This window comes from Rousettus aegyptiacus, unplaced genomic scaffold (genome assembly GCF_014176215.1).
Source record: "Rousettus aegyptiacus isolate mRouAeg1 unplaced genomic scaffold, mRouAeg1.p scaffold_m13_p_3, whole genome shotgun sequence".
In the NCBI taxonomy this organism is placed as follows: Eukaryota; Metazoa; Chordata; class Mammalia; order Chiroptera; family Pteropodidae; genus Rousettus; species Rousettus aegyptiacus.
In genome coordinates this window covers 33,011,084-33,025,490 of record NW_023416306.1, presented here as the reverse complement: position 1 = coordinate 33,025,490, position 14,407 = coordinate 33,011,084, and the positions used below count along the sequence as shown (strand labels likewise).

At 35.7% G+C, this 14,407-nt stretch overlaps 1 protein-coding gene and 1 pseudogene across 8 annotated transcripts in view; one reads left to right on the top strand and one right to left on the bottom strand.

Annotated features, from left to right (window-relative positions):
* Window positions 1-11,127, bottom strand: part of TUT7 (terminal uridylyl transferase 7) — a 51,030-nt gene extending 39,903 nt beyond the window's left edge. For 2 of the 8 annotated variants that reach the window (XM_036238925.1, XM_036238930.1), the window contains exons 1-6: window positions 11,015-11,127; window positions 9,324-9,874; window positions 4,218-4,399; window positions 3,796-3,912; window positions 3,131-3,308; window positions 1,492-1,580 (exon numbers count right to left, since the gene is read on the bottom strand). In XM_036238925.1, the coding sequence (XP_036094818.1) occupies window positions 1,492-1,580; window positions 3,131-3,308; window positions 3,796-3,912; window positions 4,218-4,399; window positions 9,324-9,843 (1,086 nt within the window). In that variant the 5' untranslated portion in view covers window positions 9,844-9,874; window positions 11,015-11,127. Of the gene's footprint in view, window positions 1-1,491; window positions 1,581-3,130; window positions 3,309-3,795; window positions 3,913-4,217; window positions 4,400-9,323; window positions 9,875-10,696 lie in introns of all 8 variants that reach the window. The other 6 variants (XM_036238926.1, XM_036238924.1, XM_036238927.1 and 3 more) reach the window with 4 other exon arrangements.
* On the top strand, window positions 6,920-7,025 carry LOC118600883 (annotated as a pseudogene).
* Window positions 11,128-14,407: the final 3,280 nt, after the last annotated feature.

The following is a 14,407-nucleotide window of genomic DNA, read 5'->3' as shown; positions in this document are numbered from 1 at the left end:
GTTAACTCCTGATTAACTCATTGCTGAGGTAATTAGCCTCTCTGCAAATCTCAAAGTTGTGGCTAGACGCTGTCTAACTGTAAACAATAATACCTCTCACTCTTAAGACTACTTTAACAGATCACTTACTCAGTCTCCACTTTAGTCTTGCCTTTCTCCAATCCTTGCTCCATTTAAAATCATGAATTAGATCTAGTCATAGCCCTCCTTAAAACTCTCGAAGGATTCTTAATGCTCTTAGGTCAAATGAAATTCTTTACCGTGGCCTATGGTGTCCTGTATGTTGAGCCCCAACCTACTTCTCTGCCCTAATCTTATACTCTTCTTTCCCTTGGTCCCTTTGCCACAGCTATACAATCCTTCCTTTAGCTATTTGAACAAGTCAAGCTCCTTATTGATTCAGGTTGTTTGCAAATGCTGTTCCTTGTTCTCGAGACACTTTTTCACCCCTTTCACTACCCTTACTCTTTTTTATCTTTTAGAGCTCAGCCTTAATGCTATCGTTTCAAAGGGGCTTTCATGACTCCTACATCTACAGATTCCTTATTTTCTGGTTCAGAACCTTATTTCCCTGCATAGCTCTCATAATTAATTACAGGTATGTAATTACTTATCTCCTCCACTAAGTATGAGTTTCACAAGGGAGGAATCATTATCTGTTTTGTCCTCTAGAATCTAGTATAGTGCCTGACATACAACATAGACTCAGTGACTATTTGCTAAGTGAATGAATGACATAAGATCAAAATAATTGCTATGCTTGTAAATTACTAACCAAAATTTAAGGTTAAAAGAACAGTAAAATCTATTGGTCAGCTGACCACAGAGCCATAGCAGCTAGGGATGGCAAAGAAGGAGGTTGTAAAAAAGAACATCTAGGGGTGGGGTCAAGGAATTTGTATTTTTAACTAGCAACTTGCATAAATGGGCATGAACCATCTGCAAAACTGCCTGTGAGAACCAACAGTGGAAAAATGAATAATCTACTAATATACCTTCCAACTTAAAATCCTGACTCATCAAAGCTTTCTGAATCATGTTTAAACCAGAAAGCTAGGCTAGGTGTGGTTCTTCAAAAGCATAATTATTTTAACAAAGTAGGTGTATAAAAGAGGAAACACAGGAACAAATTAAGCTTTCAGGTCACAGATGTTTACATATTTACACTGTTTAAAAACTGAAATCCTTTCCTGCCATTGGAAAGTTGACTTTACCAAGATAATTTAATCTTTTAAGTTAACAGAATCTAAATAACCTCATTAGATTCACATGAACAGACTCAAGTGTTTGAATTATAAAACATTTATAAAGTATGAAAAGCTGTAGAGTATCAAAAGAAATGCTCTAAAATTGAAGACAGAATATAAGAAAAGCTGCCACCATTACGCTTAAATTGTTTTGAAATACCTAAAATATATTCATATAGAGCTTATATTTGAAAAAATTTCTGTATTACTCTGTGAAAATTCCAACATCTCATTTTATACTTACAATGGCTGGAAACTGAACGTCAATGTTTACATCTGAATTGTTGAAACCCAATCTGCTACAGGATGACCCATATAATCTCAGAGAACAATCTAAAAAAAAAAAAAAAAATGAATAACTGAAAGTTGTAAATAAAATTTCTTGAAAGTTATACCAAAACACTGCTATTTTAGAAATGAAACCATCCATTAAAACAATACACAAAAGCAAAACAGTATTCAAGACTGGCATAAACATAGGACAGGAAAGAGTGACTCCTTGCTTTTGCCTTCATTTTACTTTATTTAATAGGGCAGGCTGCACTGACAGTAGTTTAACTTAAGAGCCACTCTTTTCATAAGTTGTAAAATATGTTTAAAAATTCCTAAATTATCATTTCACATTTTGTGCAGAAAATACTATTTGCTACTTTTCAAGCGTTGAAAATGTTAAAGTCAAAAAAATGCCTTTGTTTTATATTTCTAAATTTGATAATATACTAAAGAGTTAATGCAAACATTTCACCTTTTAGAAAGCACACATAGGTATAAATTACAAAGATGCTTTTGTAAACCAATAATCATAAAAATGACCCGCAGCACAGTTACTTTTCAATATGAATACTCATTACAATATAATCCTTTAGCGAACTTTTGAAAAATAATTGTATCATAGTTATAATTTAAAATGCTAGGCATCATGTGATTCATTTTTCAGAGGACAATGTGTGTGTATGTGTATCACCTATATTTATTTATGGCATTTTTTCCTCAATGTTCTACCACTATTGTGCCAAAAACTTATACCTTCTCAATAGGGAACTTTTTTTTCCCCCTCGGGTTAAGTCAGGTGATTTCTTAGGACTCTTAACAGTTTCTCATGAAAAGAAGTACATTCAATTTTACAATGGAAATCTAAAGCAAAAATCATCAAAATTAGAAATGACTTTTCAGGAACTGCCTACAACAACATAAAACATGAGGTAACTATACAACGAAATGAGCAGATTCTCACCCTTTATTTTTATGAAAGTATATAAGAATATGAATGATATACTATACAAAATAAACTTTAGTAGAACAAATGATTCTATGCTTGAAACAGTGATAATTTAAATAGTGATTCCAACCCTAGCTGTGATTCAGAACCACTTGTGGAACTTCCTAAAAAATGATATTCCATGACTTCACAGACATAACATGAAAAAGAAATTCAACAGTACACAAAATCTATTACAAATTAATTTACAGAGCTCATTTTAGATGTTGTAATTCTTTTAATGTGGTTAAACAAAATCTTTTTGGGACACAGATAACCTAAAAATGACTCCAGGATACTTCCTCTCTTTAACTCAAAATATTGTATCAATTTAAATAGATAGAAAGGTAAACAAATATATACAGAAGTCCCGTAGCACCCCGATAATATGGGGAATTTAATTTCAAGTACATAAACATAACGAAATTCATAATGAAAACAGGTTTAATGACAATGCATGTAAAAGTTTTTGCTACCTTGGGGGAAGCCAGGAAAAACAAAAACACACAAAAAATTAAGAGCTTCAGGACATGGCAAATCAATTTCTATTAGGTAAACATTACTAGTAGGAAAAATGAATGAGGCACTTTAGGTAGCTAAACAGAAAAATAATTCTAGAAAATACCTGGTAACTTATGTTGGAACACATTTTCCATGATACGTTTAATTTCTAGTCTCTGTTCCAAGTTCTCACTGTGTAAGCCAAACTCTTGTACCACTTTGTCAATGGCAGTACCAATTGCGTTTATCTGGGAGGGCGTCGGCGGGGGTAATGTAGTGAGCAACTCTTCCTCTTGCTTCTCCTTTCAAGATCAATGTTGAGATTAAAAATGACTCACATGTTTTTTATCTGCTATCATTTACCAAGACAACATTCCGTAGAATACTCTGGAATATTTTTCTTAGTCCTCCCTCACTCTAGCTGTGTTACGTCTTCATCTTACCAAACATACACACACTTCTTTATGCACATCAAGTGATAACAGACAGAAGGTAGGAATAAGGAAAAACATGCAAGGAAAGAGCACTAAGAGAAGCAATGACAAATGTTCTGCTTTATTGTTACTGGCATAAAGACATATACCTATCAATGTCCTATCAATGACTTCATTTTTCCTGATTCTGTCCTTAAGGAAATTCACAAGACTACCCAGCAACACATATCTGACCAGTAAAAAGTATTTTGGCTAAAGTAAATTCAATATTGTAAATGGTGTTATTAATATCATAGCCTAAAGGAGAGGAAAGTCTGCTAGGTACACATATTTGTTTGGGTTACATTAAACTTACCTTTATGTTTTTCTTGTGCCTCTTCTCTTTGATATGTTTATGGGCAAATGCAATGGATTCAATTAAAACATCACAAAGTTTGCAGGTGTACTTTGCTGTAGGGTAGCTTCTTGGTCGCTATAATTTGAAGAGATTTATAGAGACATATGTATATGTATCTCCAAAAATACAGGTCAATCAAAATTAGCTGGAAGATTTCTCCTTCACTTTAAAAATTGTTAATACATTATTGTCACTCTTTACTATCTCAACAGTCATTTTTATTTAAGTAATTCTATGAAATCAAACCAATTGTCACTTTTAACTTTTAGTGCTTAAATACTAATAACCATAGTAGGATATCTAATTCATCAAAGCACATATTCCCAAGTACTAATATAGTTTAAACCAAACGAAGGATTTTAACTAACAAATGATGTTACCCTTTTCAGCCTGTCAATGCAGTCTCTTTTCAGTCGCTCTTCAGCCTGCTGTAAGCCCAGAAGCTCCTTCATTGAAAGCACAGACTCGTCAATCACAGGGCCTTCCAAGTCTCCGTCCTGTTCATCTTCCTCATTTCTCGTCCTCCGTGGCTTCCTAGGTCTTGACCTCTGCTTCTTGTTTTCTTAAGTTAGGGGGAAAATTTTATTGGCAATATAAAACAATATCACTCTGAGTAAAAAGCACAACTTACATATTTAATTAAACCATGTGATATCTGAATATTCAAACACGAGGCAAAGGAAAGGTATAGCTCTCCCATGGATAAAATGCTTGAATACTCATTAAGTACCTCATTTGGAAACATCGATCCATAGAAATCATCTTTTTGGAAAACTTAAAAATTCTACTTCAATCATACAATTTGGTTTTATCATCTCTTCCTAGTATACTGCTGAGCATAGTCAAGTAATGGTAAAAATTATGTCTAAAGGTAAGTATACCTGTAATTCTAATATACTCGGTATGTCATAATATATGACATACGTATCTACTATATTCTAATATACCTGTAAGTATGCCTACTATTCTAATGAAAACTATCCACATTTGCTTTCATAAGTGAACAATATCAACAGAGCAAAGAAAACAAATATATCTCCAGAGAAAAATCAACTACATTCTTATCTGGAGCGAAAATCCATCTTTAGTTGTAAATTTTGCCTTCACATAATTGGGCCATCATCCATTATCAAGAAGTCTTAGCCAAAATTTTATTTACTGAGGACTATTGCTCATTTTACCTTTACTTTCATTTTAGCATCTTTGGTGGCCTCTACACTGAGCACATTTCAAAGGAAAGAAACAATTAGCAGTTGAAGTAAGTTTTCTGCAAGTAGACTAATGAATTTGTTTATAGAGTGTGCTGCTCTACAATCTTTAAAATAAATGAATTTGTTCCTTTTTTTAAATAAAACTTTTCAACCTGTGAAACTGAAGATGACTGTGGGGTTATCTATAAAAAGTTGTTTTAAATAACTTTGATAACTTCCATCAAGGTCTGAAGATGAAACTATTAGTAATGTGAAATTAAAATTAAATTATTTTCCCCAATTAAAATTGTGAGAAATGGGTTGAATAGTTTTCAAGTGAGTTACCAATAACTAGTCTTTAAAAATGTACATCTACTAAAATGCCCTGCATGAGGTAATTCCAGCCAAGGTTTCAATGGAACTCATTTCTTGTACAGCAGTTACAATGAATCAGTTGATAGAAAAAAATTTCTGTATCAGAAAAGGTAGGTATAGGAGCTCTCATTTAAAAAGCTACTGCTAACAGCTCTAAAGGAAAAGCAGCAAGCATTGTGCTCAAATTGCCATAATATGACGACTATAATGGAATTCTGAAAACAGTTTATTACACTGAGCGGCTTAAAATTAAACAAAATTTAAAAAGTATTAGGACAAATAATTTTTTAAAAAATCAATCAAGATGGATGAAACAGAACACTAAAAGGTAAGTAGTCATTTGAAGAGAAAATCAGTCTACCTTAAAAACTTGACTTTTAAATACTCCCCTACTCCCAATTAAATTATCAGTCTTTTAAGGACAGTACTCTGGGTCTGCCTAAACTTTTGAGATAAACAGTTCTTTTAACTATTCTCATTCAATTTGCTTATCATTACAAACTCGAAATAACTGCTTCTGATTTCATAGTTCAGGACTGAAGTTTCTAACTCAGGCAACACCCATTAGAGATTTACACCAATGTGTACAATACACATTAGGAAAGTCCATGTTCACAAAATACTGATATGGAACTAAATTCCTCCTTTTAGTTCCTCCTCTCTCCTGATCACATAGGCTCCTCGATGTAACTATATCTGTTGTCACTTTCTAGAAAGAATGATTTCAATTTCCCTCCAATGAATACAATTAATTCCTTATTTGTATACAAAGAAGTAGATGGCTGCTGAAATTCTGTCTGATGATGCTAACAGCAGCTACTATAACAGAGTATTTTACTATGCAACAGATGCAATGCAAGCAGTTTATGTGCATTGCCTCACTTAATCCCTACAGTGATCCTGTCACGGATGCTAAAATTATCCCCATTGTACAGATGGGGAAAATGCTTGTCAAGGAAAATAAGTAACTTGTTAAGGGACACATGACTAAGTCAAAGTAAATGGATTTGAAACAGATTAAAGCATAAATGGAATTCTTAAATTTAGCCTAACAATATAAGAACTAAAAAGAATTAACTAAAGTCCCTTTTTGTAGCATACCCATTTATATCTAGAACAGACCAGAATCCAGAAGGCAATAAATATAACCTTCTGAACCGAGTATCACAAGTCTGCAAGGAAAAAACGATCAACAAAATCTCGCTGGAGGGAATCTTGGAAGGTAAGCTAGGTGTCGCTAAAAAATTCCCATTACTTAGAAGAAGACTATCTGGCTCATCCCAGGTTTTTTGTAACATGAATTCTCTATATACAGTATTCCAAGTTTCCTATATTTTATTTGCATGTGGTCACTGTTCCATTCATAAAGGACATGTGTATTTAAGTGGATGTTTTCTGGCTAATATCATTCATGTCATTGTCTCAAATACATTAAAATGGTAAATTAGGTTATTTGAGGGATGAAGTATGAATGATAATGGAGAAGTGAAAAATAGGTAGTATTAAAAAACAAAGTAGTCTACAGCCAAACTACCCTGAACAAACCCGATCCCGTCTGATCTCAGAAGCTAAGCAGGGTCGGGCCTGGTTAGTACTTGGATGGGAGACCAGCTGCTGTAGGCCATTGTAAAAAATAAAATAAGGGATTGTAAACCGACAAGGTCCTTGCAATCTGTGAGGTCAACCAAGGGTTGCCTCGCCTTTAAAAAAAAAAAAAAAAAAAAAGCAACTCGATATAATTTTCATTATATCTTCTCACATTATTTAATAAGAGCCTTCCTTATTAAGACATAAATTTGATTTAAGGAAAATTTCAGTCTCTTTAATGAGATCCTTTTTAGGAATCTTTGAGTGCAGTGCAAAGTTGATACTTTAAACTGAATTTCTCTCTACAATAAGCAATGTTACACAAAAGTTTAATATTTTCTTCATGAAGATTTTCAAGGGATGAAACCTGAAAAGTCCTTCATTTAGCAATTATGAAAGCACACACCGTATTTCATAGAAAACATGGCAGCTTTGGACTGTCTTCAATAAAAATATAGTAAAAACGTATATCCTGTTCAAAACTACTTAAAATCAACTTCTTTTAAGACTAAACGAGTATACATACATATAAGAGACTTTAGGTTTATAAACAGTTCCTTTTAATATCATTCTGACTGCAAACTTTTGATCTATAAATCATTCTCTTTATCATCTCAAGATCAAATTTTTTCTAAAAGACCAACTATTGGTAACTTAATCAAAATGTCCAATGTCCCATGGACACAGTAATATATAACTACTTAAATATACGCAAACTTTTGAAAAGAAAAACACAAATCAAAAGCCCGGAAATGATTAATGATGTGTTCAGTTTCCCTGTCAGATTCCAAGTTCAGTGAGGCTGAGTTACTGGCAGGGAAGCATAGTACATGATTTCAGTTTCATTTCCTCGTCTAACACTGTGCATAAACAAGTCTGGATAAATTTAACCTCTCCGAGCCACAGCTTCCTAATTTCTAAAACTGTGATTCTAACTTTTATATATCACAACAGAGTACCCTATCAGTTAATTCCTTCGAGGTCTTTCTAGCTTAAATAGTTAAAAGGCAAAGGTTTTATCTCTCCCTCCCTATTCAATTCCTTTTTAATACCTAATTTTGTTTTGTCTACTTGATACAAAGCATTTCCTTTTGCTCTTTCCTATCTTAAAAAATATAAAACAGCACCTTTCTCCCATTTAATACTTTCATATGGCCCTCTAAAGACAAAAAAAAAAAAAAAAAATGAAAGAAAAAAAAGAAAAAAAAAGACTCTTTACTAAGTATTCTAAATGTCTAGTCACAAAATACAAATGCCTTACAGGTAACATACATATATATATAAAACTGGATGCTGTGAGATAATATGAAGGAAAAGGGCCTCTGGACACCTAGAAAGTATAAACGTTGCCTAAATGCATTTAAATTAAAAAACTTTAAAAGTGTTTGCCAGTCTGCAACCCATTCTATATGGTCACTAAATATGGCTTACAAGCCAATAAACTTAAAAGCCCATTTTTCTAAATATAATTTTCTAAGCACAATTTGCATTCCCAGACTAAATATTGTTTTATTTTTTCCTTCAAATTTCATTTCATTTCAGTAATTATTGTCCATTAGGTAAAAACAATTTTCTTGTTTACAGAAATCATTGTTACATGGACAAAATCTACTATTCACCTTTTAGAAAAATGTACAAATATTCAATTTGGGGCAATTATAATCAGCGTGTAGAGCACTTAGAAATGGGTTTTGGTTTTACTGAAACTAAAAGGCAAAGCTTTTATCTGTATTTCTGACTTTCTGAACTTAATGTCTGCAACTCGTTTGCTATGTGCACTTTAGAGAAAAGAAAAAAATCTTGGACTACCCTCTTCTGTAGACAGATGCTCCTCCATTTAAAGAAATATACCTTTCTGTGGCAGAAGATGTGCAGTCTACATTGTGTTTCAACATCGAATAAAATTTTTTTCAGCCTCGTTCTCTCATTTATATTATGGACACATTCATTATTTAAAAATAAAACTGTGATACATAATATAGAAATTATACATACACTACAAATATATAATACTATATATACTATATATATTATATATGATATATATATATAATCTCCAGAAAGATATGATTGTCTTTTGTAAAAAGCACTAATAGGAAATATGTTTACTAAAGTGAGCCTTGTACCAAAGTAAACTTTTAAAGGGACCGATATACCCAATGTGTTGAAGTTGCCCAAATATCATGATTGCAATCCTTAAAGTAATCACATTAAATAAGCAGAAACTATAAAAAATTGGAACTGCATTACTGAAAATAATAAAACTCATTTGGATTAAAAAAAAAGATATTGCTGACTTTTGAGTGGTTAACTCAACAAGTTGTATCATATTACCAAGACTTCCTGCTTCCACTTCTGACATGGTTTCCAGGCTTGTCAGGTCTTTATGAAACAGTCGTCTTACAGTTCGGTAGCCTCTTCCGTCTTGCCACCTATATCCATCTTCACTTTCCTGAAAAGAGTCTTTTCTTGTTCGGTTTATAATAGGAATTCTAGGTCCAGGTTTGAATTCTCTCCAGCTGTCTGAATTACCACCAAGTTCATCAGATAGCCATCTTTTGCTTTGATCTTTGTGGTTGTCATTCATCCAAAGGGGCTGGCTGTAAATTGGGTTTTTAAATGCATAGGGATTGCTGGAAACAGCATATGGTCCTTTCCTGGGGGTATTCCCATAGTTCGTTGGTGTTATTTTTTTTTTTGGAAGGCCTTTTTCCATTTTACTGCTATGGCCTTTAGTATAATCATCCATTATTAAATAATCTTGTTGGGGGTGACCCCTTCTGAAATCATCATCATCTGTAGTCCCTCGGTCTTTAACACGCTTTACAAAATAAGGTTTTGCTGCATCTCCCATGGTCTTTGACTTCAATTTTCTTACTATGTACCTGAAAGAAAGTATTTTGGTGAAAAATCAAACTATAACGAGTTACCACGCCAAGTGTAAAAATACTACAGATGTACAAAAGCCTATGAAAAACTCTTTTCCTAATTTCCATCACATTCCAATAATCAGCGCATTACACTAGAAGTTGGGAGGTTAGGTCCTAAAAATAGTCTTCATGAAAATTAATACTTAACTATTTAACATGAAAATTAAATGTGTGAATAAAAGAAGTTCCCCAGAGTCTCAAGAACTGTAGTATAAAAAAACGATGCTCATATCCAGTTAATTGGTTTTTATTATATGACAAAAGCGCTTCTCTTTAAAAAACCCACCACTCTACTCTCAAGCCTATACTGTTAGAAAACTCAATCTTTTTTTTTTTTAAGTTGGCAATTATTTTTAAGCGTTAATACAAAGTAACCGAAACGTTCTCTGAACACAGTAGATCTCAAATGTGCTTTTGTGTCCCTTCTCCTCCTGGGGCCTCGGCTCCTTTCACCACCACTGTTCAAAACGACAGGCTTCGATCGCTTGGGCTACAGAGAGAGAGGCTAGGCTCGCGACCAAGGCTCCGTAGTAAAAGGGGCTGGGTTTCCGACCAAGGAACAACTACAGCTACCCTCCCTAGCCCTCATTCTCCAACCCCAAACAAGTTTGGTTTTGTTATGAATAGCAATTTCCCCTTTTCGATCCTCATCTGATTGCCCAGTCCCGATCTGCCTCAGTTTCCATCTTTCGAGGCCGGAGGCGGAGAAAAAGAAGGCGTCCCCGTACTCCCGGCCACGAAACCACCGCGGGGACCAGGAAGCAGGAAGTGACCTACCTCTTCGATGGGGTTCTGAGGTCCCTCCGGCCGGCGAGAGGACCGGGGCCAATTGCCTCCACCCAAAACCCTTCTTCTCCTGCGCTCGCAGGGTCTGACACAAAGTGAAGATGCAGACTCGAAGCCAAGAGCTCAATCCGGCAGGCCTGGGGACTCCCCGGTCCTCGCAATTGGGGCAAGAAGGCCGACGGAGGATGGAGCCAACGTAACTCTCAGGGCAGGCCCGACCTCTACTCTGGAAACCGGCGAGCCCACCGGAGACCCACCCCGGAGGCGAATCTGGGAGGGACGCGGGGAGAAAACACTTGAAACACTCACCACCTCCACCGCGGTCCTCCGCCTCTTTCTGTCCCGGCTGGGCTCCCCCTCCGTGTTTTCCTTCGGCCCCACTTCCGGCGCTCAGCGCTGTCTCATTGTGCGCGATTGGGAGCCGGCCGTGCCCCCGCTGGAGCGCTCCGCCGCGCACGCCGGAAACGCGAGCCCCGCCCGGCGGGCCGCCTACCTCCCGGCCCTGCCTCTACAGCGCCCCGCCCACTTCCGCCGCCGTAGCCAACACGCTCGCGCCCTCCAGAGGTCTGGCGTCGAATTCCGCCAGGGTTCCGTTCCTGCTGGCTCCGGTTCGTTTCCTAGGCTCTGAAAGCAACGGGAAGGCCTGGGGAGGAATCCCTTGTTTTCCAAGGGAAAAAGCAGAGCTCGCGGTTGGGGCGCAGCCGCGTGTTGGGGTAGTCTCGGAGGTTCGGCTTTGCCCGGGATGCTCCTGGTCTCGTCTAGGAGTAGTTAAGTCTGGGTCTGAGGTCTCCTAGCGCTGTTGCTATTTCTTTCGTAATTCTGAGTGATTTAACATCTCATGGAGTTCTTAAGTTGCTTATCTAGAAATGCCAGCGTTTACGCATCCGCTGCTCTATACCCAGCTCTCAGTGTGGTCAAGGGAAGTGATACGCTTTTTTCTTAGGTTGTGTATTTTACTTCAAATGCAACCGTGTTTTGAAGACGAATTGCAAAGAAAAGTCAGGGAGCGTCATACTCGAATTTTTGAACGAAGAATCCACACTTGGAAGTAGCAAACGTTCTAGAGCGTTGGGAAAATGTGACCGTTTTGATTTCTCTACTTTTTAAGAGAATTTAAATTTAAATTTACGAGATTCTGAGGGGCGATGGTCTTAAAAATAATTATGAACACATAAATACCGGCTATTGCCAGGCACTATTCTGAGGACTTTACAAATATTGTCATTTAATACAACAACGCCACTAGGAAAATATCGTTATCCCCACTTTAAAGATGAGGAAATAGCATTTATGGTGAAGTAAATGGCACCGCTGGAATCCAAACCCTAATGTTGCAAGTCTGTTCTAACAATGTCTATACTAATGGTGTTTTAAAACATGTTGCTACAACTTTTGTGTAATGTCATATCTAGATGCTTTGGTTCTGAAAATACATGAAAAGCCAAAAATCTGTTTCACAGGCAAATGATGAACCATAATGGAATCCGAAGGGAGCTTGGCGATACATGGTTACATTTATTATGGGATAGCAGCATTGACACACCCAGTAGAGTAATTCTCTCACAGAAGTTCTAGTTTAGGAAAAGTTCTAGAGGAGCAGGTGAAGATACATCTTTTTAAGGATTTAAAATATTTTTTATTTGCATTTTTTTCAGTGTGTTTTTCAAAGCTTAACTTCAGTTCTAAACTTGCTTTTTAGATTGTTTAAAAGAAAGACTAAAAATGGAGTTACTTGTGCTAAGCCTTACCAAGACTTAATAACTAACCTAATTATAGTTTTGCTCTCTCTCAGGAGTGGATTTTTAATCCAATCAGTCTGGAATTTCCTAATTAAGATAATCTGCCTGATAAGACCCCCTGCCTTCCCCTAAGAGAAGATGACTTTGCCTGAAATAATCCACTGTTTTAATTTTCTTGTCCTACCTTCTTTCTGCCTATAAAAACCTTTCATTTTGTACAGCTCCTTGCAGTGCCCCTTTGGTTGCCAGATGGGATGCTTCCTGATTCATGAATCATTTTAAAAAGCCAATTAGATCTTCAAGTTTACTTGGTTGAATTTTGTTCTTTAACACATACCCCAAAGAGCCACTGTTCCTTTTTGAATTCTCCCTCTGAGACCCATTTCTGAAACTGGGACTCAGTGGTCTCTGGCTCTGCCTCTACTTTGCTTTGATCTTGGACAAGTTATCTTCCCTCCTGGGCCTCAGTTTCTCTAACTGTAAGCAAAAACAAGGAATGTGAAACCAAAATTGCACTATTCTTGACTGATTATGAACAGTTCAATTCTAGTCATTGAGTAACTTATTTGGGGTGTGAATTTTTATAAGTTTACAATTTTTTATAAATTTACAATTATTTGTTTTTATTATTTTAAATCTAAATTAAAAATGAAATTTTATATATTTTGGGTTTTTTATTTTTAGATTTATCTTCTATTTGTGGTTCTAAATTTCTCTTTGTAATTGTGCTATAAACTTAAAAAATATATAGATTTAAAAAATCAAATCTATTTAAAGAAAATTATTAAAAATATTGAGAGATGGGAAAAATGAAGATGATATACATATGATTGAACTTTGAGAAGCCTTAGACCTAAAGGAGAAAAGAGAAAATGCCCAGGGTTAAACACAGGCTGCCCAACATTTAATCATTAAGGAAAATAAGAGACGCCAATAAAGAAGACCAAAAAAGGAGGAAACTCAGTGCTAAGAAGGACTTTAAGAAAGTATAGCACGTAAATCTTTTTTCTGAGGTGCTCTGGCCTGATGAATTCTCCAAATGTACCAAAAATGCTACTCAAGACATCCAGGGGTTCCCTGGGAGGTGAAGGCATTTAACTAATGAAATTTGGTGGGGTTAACACAGTGACTAAAATTCCCAGGAGCGATCCCTGCTAACCATCATCTGTTGTTTTAGAATTATTCTCTGCTGGGCCAAAGAGGTAGAGAAGTTGAGAAGGGAATGGGAAAAGTGAAGTATTTAGAAATTAGACAGGGTAGGAGTAGGGAAAAGCTTTGAAATTCAGTGAGAGAAAATCGAGTCTAAATTAAGGGTTATACCAACTATATATAAGGAGAAAATATGGCTTGAAGTAGAATAGTCTTCATTAAAGAAAATAGAGTAGAATTTGATTAAATAAAAATAGTACGTAAAAATATAAATGACCCTAACCTTGAACTGTTCTAGTGTTTCTGAACTGGTATCTTTTATCCCCTGGAGATGGAACAGGCCAAAGGGCCTCCCAGGGTGGGACTGCCAGATAAAACAGTGTGTCCCAGGCAATATTTGGGACATATTTACACTAAAAAAAACCTGTTTACCTGAAATTCAAATTAAACCAGGCATCCTATATTTAATTAATTAATTAATTAATTAATTAATTAATTTTCTTGCCTAAACTAGCTAGCTCCAATATTTCCTGGAGCCTTTATGCACTCTTTGTAAGGATCCTCCCAGTCGAAGATTATTTGCTGATTCTCATATTGTCTATGCTGTCTTCTTGCAGTGACCATATAAAAAGCTCCCTTTCTCCCCTATCTCCTATGTCATATTAAAGAATATCAAATCTACAGAAAGTTTGCAAGAAATGTACAAGGAGTATATACTATTTATAACTCATCATTAACATTTTGTCATATATTTTTTTTTCTTTTCCTCCCTCTTCCTCTCTTGTGCATGTGTGTATTCTTTAGTTGGACCATT